Genomic DNA, 9856 nt, shown 5'->3' with positions numbered 1-9856 from the left:
TTAATCTCAGAATTCTAACTTTATTCTCAGAATTCTCACTTTAATCTCAGAATTCTTACTTGAAAGTCAGAATTCTGACTTTAATCTCAGAATTCTAAGAATAAAATGAGAACCCTGCCCAACTTTTTTTTTCTCTCTTCACTGGCCCTCCTGATCCTCTTCCGTACGCAAATGACATATAATGTTCCGTCAATTTTAATGGGGAAATATGATTTGAGAAACGAGTGTTTTGAGTTGCAAGATGGTAACAGAGCAAACTCCTACTGTAAGGCACCATTGTATGTCACGTGGAAACAGTATTGAGTAATCTTGTAAATTTTCAGATAATGACTTCAAAGTCAGAATTCTGACTTTAAAGTGAGAATTCTGAGAACTAATATGCAGTATTGCAGTCAGTAGTGTACAATAATGTCCATGGATGGATTTTGGCATTTATTGTAATGCAATATGGCAATCATTTCAGTTTTTCCTCAGCGCTTCTAATTTACAATATACAGTAGAAACTACATTAAAAAAAAGACCATAAATAAAATATTCCATGTCGCTAATGATGAGAGACAGTCAAGACTGACATGACATTCTAATGTAAATGTCTAATTAATATGATTCAACCAAGCGAACTATAAAAACAAAAGTAAAACATTCGGTCTGTTAGTATGTAACTAGTGATGACATTTGTCCTGACGCCTCCCAATTTCACCTTGCATATCAAGAATGGTCAAAGATGTGCGACACGTGGACACAGGAGAGTCAACTATTTGTGAATTTACACTGTACACACACACACACACACACACACACACACACACAAACATTTCTTCAAGTCAAGACCAAAGCAGCGGAAAAAAAAGTCCCAAATAAAACTGGAAGCCATTCTGCTTTCATGTCAGCTTTCACAAAACTGATAATAAAATAATGCAAAATAGAAGTGAGGAAGAGGATGGGGCTTCAGTCTCAGTAGCAATGTGTGGCCACGTCCATATTGTGTTTTTCAAAAACTCCACAGGATGGAGGTTGGCAAAAAGTGCTGCTTTCTCACTTCTCACATACTGTACTTTTCATTCCACTCCTTGTACTGGTCCACTGGTGAAAAGTCCCCTAAAGTGCATGGATGAGGTAAATGGAATTCAGGTATCCGTCCTGTGACTCAGACGGGAACCATAGTATGTTGCATGTGCTGCATTTGAGACAAGATTTCTTGCTGTACACCGGCAACTAGAATGTCCTGGTGCGATGGTGTGAGGATTCCCAATCTGTCCATCTCCCTGGGGACACACAAGGGACAGCAGGGCAGGGTTATTATAGTTTTGGAATTTAGTTTGTTTTCAGCGTGGTTCTCTTCGTTTTTATTCATTTTGATTATTTAAAAAATGCTTAGTTTGAGTTTGTTTCAGTATTAGCCTTTGTTTAAAAAAATTGTGTATTACTTGTGCGCAATATTTAATAAACACTGTAGTAAAATAAAAAAGTAACACATTTCTTACCTAGCGTTGCATTTCGGTTGCGTTAAATGAAAAAGCAGGCGGGCAAAAGTCAAGCAGGCAAAATTGTCACCTTGCAGCGACATCATCTGAAGGTGCTTTTCTATTGGCTGCTGTTAGATGACATAATTTACTTATTCCGGTAAATATTAAAATAAATATACTTAAAATCACATTTAAAATCATCCCCAAAGGCTCACGCATTGAATTAAATACCAAAGACAAAGAAAAGGGACACATTTTCGCCATAGTTAAAGTTAGGTTTAGTTAGTTTTGTAAACATAAAATGTAGTTTCAGTTTTTTAAAAAGCATTTTCGTTTTTATTTTATAACATAATTGGTTTTTGAATTGAAGTTTTATTTATTTAATTTTATTAGTTTTAATTAACTAAAATAACCTTGGAGGGCACTGATCAATTAGAAAGTGTACATACCAAAAATATACATATATTATTATAAAAAAATAAAAAAAAATCTTTAACGTCTTTGGCGCTCCTCCGTAGGTTTTTGCAGAACGTCATTTAACGTCTTTGGCAGTAAAAGAGTTAATGTGCCACAAGCTTGTGTCAAAAGCCCCGGCTAATAAGAAAGCAGTAATGGTATGTGATACATGGGCATGTGTAGAAACCAAATACAAAACACCAGACAACAAAAATAGTCGGAATTGACTAATAACAACTACTCTAACAAACCCAGCAAGAAACGAGTTGCTAACATCAAAGCTGAGATAAAGACCAATGAACCTAAAAATCCAAATGAAGAGTCCTTGAAGTTTGGGAAGGCGGTTTGTGGCCAGGTAATGTAATGCTGAATAATCCACAGATACCACCATTGTAGCAAAACACCAAACAGCCACGGGGTCAAGCAAACAAGCTAAAGCAGAACCTGTGTTTGGGGCAGACGACGAGGTAGGAACATCAGGGATAATTACTTGCGTAACGTCTTTTCAAATTGATTGCTTGTCGCCTAAAAAAAAAAGAGAAAAAAAAGAAAAAGAAAAAGACGACTACTCGGTAGCTTTAATTAGCTTTCCTATAACTGACCACAGCGTCGCAAAACCGGAACTGTTGAGCGTTTAATGGAATCAACGCAAAAGGTGCACTCACTGGTGTGTGAGTGCCAGTAGGTTGTCAAGGCTGGCATATCCTCCCGCCACCAGCGTCTCTGTGTACCTCTCCAAGCCAATAGACTGCAGCCACTCGCACAAAGACCACTTGGACACACACACTTCCGGTAGGACCGACACACACACCTCCGGACACGCTCCTGACTCCAGCACTGCAGGTCTGTCAGCACACAGGGAACACACGCAAATTGGTGTAACTCTATAAATAAAAAAATACATTCTTTTTTTCTTTTTCTTTTTTCTGGAGAGCTCAGTATTGTTCATTCGATTTGACATGTCATCATTGCTCTCCTTTTTTATTTATTTTTATTTTTATTTATTTATATATATATATATTTTTTGTATGTGGGTGAGTATGTGTATGTGCGTGTGTGTGTGCGTGCGTGCGTGCGAGCGTGTGTGTATTCATTAGTTCACCTAAAACCTTTTTAAAAAAATCCCCTACTAATAATATAATATAATAATAAATTGCCAAATGCAGAAACATCAATGTAATTATCACGATGTGGTGGCTCTCGCTAACAGGCAGAATTAAGTAACCAGAATTAGGTTAAAAAAATTCTATATACGTAGACCATGTTTCTATAAATTTTGATATTTGTTTTTTATTTGAGGCAGATATTTTTTCCATTAAAATGTGATTTATGAGGAGGTTAGACCATTGGTCGATATTCAGAGTTTGTTTATTTTTCCAGTTAACAAGAATTGTTTTTTTAGCGATAGTAAAAGTGTAGATTGAAATTGTTTATGTGGTAAGTCAGTTGTTGTTAGGTCACCTAGCAAACACAAGTTTGGAGATAAAGGTATCCTACAGTCCAAAATAGCGGAAAGTTTTTCTAAGACTTTAGTCCAGAAATACATAACCGGAGTACATAACCATAAAGCATGAACATAAGTCTGTAGTGTTTTGTAAACATTGGAGACAAATGTCGGAGTCTGAGAGTCCCATTTTCTTCATCATATATTGAGTAATGTATGTTCTATGAATAATTTTATATTGGACAAGTTGTAAATTTGTGTGTTTCGTCATTTTAAATGCGTTTTCACAAACTTGAATCCAAAAGTCAGATTCCGGTGCTAAAAAAATACATTCTGACGATTATACCTTTCCCCTCCAGTTCTGCGCAGAGTCCCCGGGTTCCGAATAAGTTTATCCAGCATGTTGAGGATCTGGCTAAAAGTGGGTCTCTCGGCTCGGTCTCGTTCCCAGCAGTCCAACATGAGCTGGTGCAGGACCAGCGGACAGTCCATGGGGGCGGGAAGGCGGTAGCCCTCCTCTATTGCTTTTATCACCTACAGGGGAGGACATCGGTGGAGGTTCATCGTTTCGAGCTGCTTTGCAATGCAAAATCCTGACGGGTAAAATCACTGGAATTTGTCTAAGAAACAGCACAAGCAGTTTTTGAGATGTATTCGTATTTTTGTGTTATGCAAAATGACCCTTCAACCTTCTAATTGGTAAAAAAGTATGTTGACATGGATTTATGTTTCTGTGCCTGTAAGCTGTCAAGCAACAAAATGTCTGCGACGGTGCAAAGGTTAAACACACACTCTCCGCTTTGTTTGCCTTCAGAAGTCCTCTCCCGAAATATCAGAGCCGCGGAGCCTGTTTCATGTATTCTTCTACATCAAGGGGCCTCGTTGAAGTTGGCGTAATTGCTCTCCGCAGGAATAAACGTTTGAACAGAAACCAGTTGCGCACAAATTGTGTTTTGTCAGAGTAATGTTCGAGTGGGAGCTTGGCTGGTAAAAAGGTGGCTGTCTATATGTGGCCTCGTGCAGCCCCGCGAGTGAAATTACAATGAACTCATTCACTGCCATTGACAGCAATAGACGTCAAAAATTTATTTGAACTAGTTCTATTAGTTTAACATATTTTTTTTATTTTTTATTTTTTATTTAATTTTTTTTTTTTTTTTTTTTTTTTTACAATTTTGTTAACAGTATGAAAGCCTAGAATTTTTTGGGTACATTTAGAACAGATATAAAATTTGTGATTAATTGTGAGTTAACTAGTAAAGTCATGCGATTAATTAGGATTACAAATTTTAATCGCCTGATGCTCCTAATTATTAACTCTTTCACTGCCAGACGTTTTCAGAAACGGGATGTCGCCAGTGCCAGTCGATTTAAGCATTTTGACTGATCTTTCAAGGTCCACAGAAAATGTTGTGTTTGGACTATGGAAACACACATACTACCACTCTCATCTTTCATCAGAAAAAAAAAGCTTGTTTCTACCTTATTCCGTTCTTCGGTAATCAACAATAGAAAATGGTTACTTTCACCGAAATGCTCTGTTTTGAAACAAAATGCGGGGAAAAAGAGCTTTTTGTGAAACGATGTTATTTCATGCACTCTAGTGAATTGTACACTTCTTTTTGTCCATGAATGATGCCACAAACACCTAAACAGTGCTTTACTTCTGTAAAACACCACCACCAACAATGAAAAAGTGTTTTTAGTTTGCAAAATACGCTTATTTCCATTCAACAGTGTAACAATTTGACAAAACAATTTCGCAAACTATTTACAAATGTGTGCAACTGTGGTACTATTTACAATTGTGTGGATGTTTCAAATACAGTTTTTCTTTTTGTAACGCTCTCCTGCGTGCAAGGAGAGGGAGCAGGGTTTGCACAACAGATTACTTTCACTTTCCATTGTCCGTTTCGCATGCAGACTGCCTTTTTTTCCGGGGAATAGCAAGTAGCAGACTGTACACACTCCTCCGATGAATATGCATTGGACTCGGGGCACTGTTTGTCGTCCGATTGAACGTCCGCCTGAGCGTGCTCGGTTGTGCTCCGCGTTTTCCGGTATTGGCATCGCTAGCCCGTGAACCTTTTATGACATCGTCATAGCCGCCGCGTCAACGCTTCCAACTTCGCCGTCAACCTCGGAGTCACCATCATCATCATCGATGATGATCATCGTCGTCATCAATGTGCTCTTTATAGCATTGGTCGATGCTTTTCGTCTTTGAAAAAAACGGCTCGACCGTGAGCTGCTTGCAACCAGTCGCCATTATGGCTTCTTCAGCCATTGTCCCCTCAACACTCTAGCCCCGCCTCACGTCTTCTGCTGACGCATACCCAATCTTGTCAAAAGAGAGTCGTTGCTGCCATCTAGGGGCCAAAAATAGTCATTAGGCTCACTAGACCTGCTTGAAACTTTCAACACAGCTGGGGAAGGCTTTCCTCCACCCGTTTTAAAAAAAAATATTTAAAAAATTGGATGACGTCTTTTAACGTCATTGGCGGCCCTCCGTAGGTTTTTACTTGACGTATTTTAACGTCAGTGGCAGTGAAAGAGTTATTTTAATTTTTTTTAAAGAAAAGATTATTAAAAATTAGGCAATTACAATTTTTAATAGCATGACTGCACTAGTTAACTCACAATTAATCACAAAAATGTTATATCTGTTCTAAATGTACAATAAAAAATTCTAGGTTTTCATACTCTTGTTAACAAAAGTGGGAAAATTGTTAAACTAATAGAAATAGTTCAAATGAATGTTTGACGTCTATAGCCGTCGATGGCAGTGAATGAGTTAATTGGAATTGGGGCTTTTTACAAAACATGGCTTGAACACAAGAAGTTTCCTCTCAGCATTCCTTCTGTGTGGTAAGATTTTCAAAATTATCAAAATATCAAAAAACGAAGAGGATTAAGTAATTCAGTAAACTGGGGTTATTTTTCACAGACGACGAATGTACACCTATAAGTATTAGCTCGTCCCCTTTTGGCAAAAGTTTGGAATTTCTATTGATCATTTGTCATTTTAATCAAATACATGAAAAAATATATATATATCAGAATTTTCCCGCCATTTTTGTCTGCCACCCTTTTGAATTTCTTGCAAATTGTGACATTTCAACGTATGCTACCTCTACATAAAAAGATGTTTGTTGCCGTTTCCCAACACTAAAGAAGCCTTGCCGAGCCGGTTGTATTTCTCTTTCATATATAATCAAAACATATTTGCATTTACTTCCAACTTTCCTTGTGAGCTGCTGTTTAAAATTTCCCAAGAATAGTATACATTTCACTTGCCATCGTAATAATTATTCATTTTTAGAACCAACCCTCCAGTGGCTCTAATGTAGTCCAAAGTCCCTTATCAAGTCTACAAAAGGAAAAGGAAATGCTATTTGGTTTTAAATAGACAATGCGTAATTGTTTTTCTTTTCAATGAGATGTGGGTGCAGTTGAATGCCTTATTTGTTTAAAACCCTTACTAAATAAACAATATAATGAATCACTCTTTAGTGGATATCCAATCATGTGTGTTAAAATTTTTCCTCCAAAATCTTTTCATGTTACGCTGATTGACGTGTAATATGGAACTTTAAAGAGATTTACTAATTATGTATTACAAAGAAGTCTTTGACTTACCGTGCCAATAAAGTCTATTTATATCCCTGAGGTACAATCTACACATAAATGTAGTCTTTTTAAGGGTGTATCAGTACAAAAGTCGTACATTTGGTACCACACTAGTAATGATGGTGTACTTTTTTAAAACTCTTTTACTCACTCTTTTGATAGTAAGATAACTTGTAGGTCAGAGATGATAAAAATACTCACATCCTGGTTGTTCATGTCCCAATAGGGCCTCTCGCCGTACGAAATCACCTCCCACATGACGATGCCGTAACTCCACACGTCACTGGCTGTGGTGAACTTCCTGTAGGCGATGGCTTCCGGAGCCGTCCACCTGATGGGGATCTTCCCGCCAGGCGAGAGGTAAGTCCCCAGGGCTTCCTGGGAAAAACAAAACAAAAACAAAGTCATATATGTTCAATGTAATTCCAAGCAAGTTTTGTTGCTGTTATTTACAAGGTCACACACAACTTTTTTAAGAAAATGAGATCCAATTTGTATTTGACTTATGTGCAATACATTTTAATATATTTAAGTAGGGGTGGGAATCTTTGAATGTCTCACGATTCAATTTGATTCAGATTTTTGGGTCTGCGATTCGATTCAGAATCGATTTTCGATTAAGAACGCTTTTTGATTCAAAATGATTTGATTGACAATGATTTTTGCCTCAATCTATAGATGTGCAAGGATTTGTAATGATCTAGTCCAGTCTGACTCGCTAATGCTAATTAGCGCGCTACTCGCGGCACTTTTATCACTCAAAAGAACGGCTGCACACTGCAAAACGACAACATTTATTGGAATAACTTGATCGTGACCTTTTCCTTCTTTTCTCTAATGTGGCTACAATTTAACAGTGTATTAGACCGCGTGGAACCACACTGCCCCTCAGTGGCCAAACCTGGTACAACATGAACAGCGCTCCAAATAAAGGCACACACAGACAAAGGCAAGACGGTATAAAATAATTTAAATAAAATCGATTTTGGGACATTTAAAATCGATTCTGAATCATACTAAATGAGAATCGCGATTCTTATGAGAATCAATTTTTTGGCACACTCCTATATTTAAGTACAGTTTTTTTTCTTCATATATTTACACACATTTTTGTGTTCACTGAAAATGTTTTCAATACCGTAATATTTAATATCATTGCTGTCGGAAACCTTATGATTTCAAATATGGTTGCTTTAGTATCGTCATGCCATCTCTTATTTTTGTTATAAACCAACTTCAAGTCTTCAAAATAGCTAGACAACACATCCATTAACTCTTGAAAGACTAGAAGGGCTGGGCGATATGGCCCAAAATTTATATTGCGGTATAAACTGCATCCCTTCATGGTAACCGTATATATCACGGTATAGAATTAAGTGTTTTTTTTTTATTATAAATAATTGGCTTACTGGTTTACAGTCCTTTAGAGAAGCAATATGGATTAAAAAAAAACAATGAAAGGATAAATTTAACATTTATTGTGCAAATCTCAAATCAAAATTCAGCGCACTCTGGTGCAAAATAGTGCAAACCAAAAACATTCAGGCCTCTACACTAACTTTTGCACTGGTAGCACTGGTGCTTTCAACTTTTTTTTGGGTCGCACACTTTTTTGGAGGAGACACAGCATGACCGTATTTGCTCATGTATAGTTGTCTCAATTTGCATAGCGTAGTTGAAGAATGACAGCGACTCAACATATAGCTGCAAAAATATTTTACTGTAACAAGATTTGTCTGCACTAAAACAGATAAATTATTTGATATACTTTGTCGTACTATACAATGACAGACTCATGAACAGACTACTTAACTTTTTTGTTGAAAGTCGAGTCAAGCTGGCTGCCACTGCCAGCCGTGCGCAAGGCCGAGACGCAGATACGATGACGTCATCAACATGCGCTACCGCGGTAAGACGGCAACATTTCGGCAAAATGGAATATTAAATATACCATTTATATCACCCAGCCCTAACTTGACCCACTGTAACTCATTCCATTAAAGACTATAGGCATCAAAAATCCATTTTAACTGGCCACTTAGCCATTCGGCTCATGTTTATAAATTATTTTAAAAAAAAGAGTCCCTAGGCCAAGGTAGAAGCCAGCATGTTTTGTTGGAGATTTTTGCAGTATTTGTCACTAATATGTAAATAGCACAGCTGACCCCTGGTGCCGTTTGTCCATTTGTAAGATCCTCAATGAACCAGGAAACAGCCACGACCGGATAGCAACACAAATATAGCGCTCCACATGTTGCCGCTATTGTTTGGCCTTGACAGATGTCGGCTCTCTGGTAGGTGCTCTTTTAACTTCGTACTGTGTTTATGAAACATAGAGAGTGTAAACCACAGAGTGGCATGTACACTAAAAACTATGGACATGCACAGGGTAGTAGGTAATGTCTGGTCGGTGCTGGATTTCACTTTCCTTTCTTTTTTTTGATCCTTCCTCACGACTCTAGCTGGATTCTGAAGTATTCGGTTTAAGTGAACGGTATGGTATTTTTAATAGGTTTTAGGTGAACTCATGAGTACACACTCATACGCAGGCACACATGCACATACAAAAACAAAAAAACAAAAACAAAAAAAAAGAGCAATGATGATGACATGTCAAATCGGTAAAATTACCGAATGAACAATACTGAGCTCTCATGAAAAAAATACAAATAAAAAATAATATGCACATAACACTGCTAAATAGTGATCGTGACACAACTCAACATTCAGCGACTGTAATATCGCAATCACTAGCAATGCAATTGTAGCAGATTTCAAGCTGAACTGATTATTTTTTTGCCAAATTGCACAATGCGTGGTGCACAAAAAAATACATTTATATCTCATAGGTACACCTACA

General features: G+C 37.4%; 1 protein-coding gene across 3 annotated transcripts in view; it reads right to left on the bottom strand.

Annotated features, from left to right (window-relative positions):
• Positions 1 to 419: 419 nt before the first annotated feature.
• LOC144043418 (ephrin type-A receptor 4-A-like) overlaps positions 420 to 9856 on the bottom strand; it is a 45755-nt gene continuing 36318 nt past the window's right edge. For all 3 annotated transcript variants that reach the window (XM_077557029.1, XM_077557030.1, XM_077557028.1), the window contains 4 exons: positions 7198 to 7374; positions 3713 to 3900; positions 2588 to 2767; positions 420 to 1265 (listed from right to left, as the gene is read on the bottom strand). In XM_077557029.1, coding sequence (XP_077413155.1) covers positions 1148 to 1265; positions 2588 to 2767; positions 3713 to 3900; positions 7198 to 7374 — 663 coding nt within the window. In that variant the 3' untranslated portion in view covers positions 420 to 1147. The remainder of the gene's footprint in view (positions 1266 to 2587; positions 2768 to 3712; positions 3901 to 7197; positions 7375 to 9856) is intronic.

This window comes from Vanacampus margaritifer, chromosome 2, assembly GCF_051991255.1.
Source record: "Vanacampus margaritifer isolate UIUO_Vmar chromosome 2, RoL_Vmar_1.0, whole genome shotgun sequence".
Lineage (NCBI taxonomy): Eukaryota > Metazoa > Chordata > Actinopteri > Syngnathiformes > Syngnathidae > Vanacampus > Vanacampus margaritifer.
The sequence above is the reverse complement of the archived record's forward strand: the minus strand, read 5'-3'. Positions and strand labels throughout refer to the sequence as shown.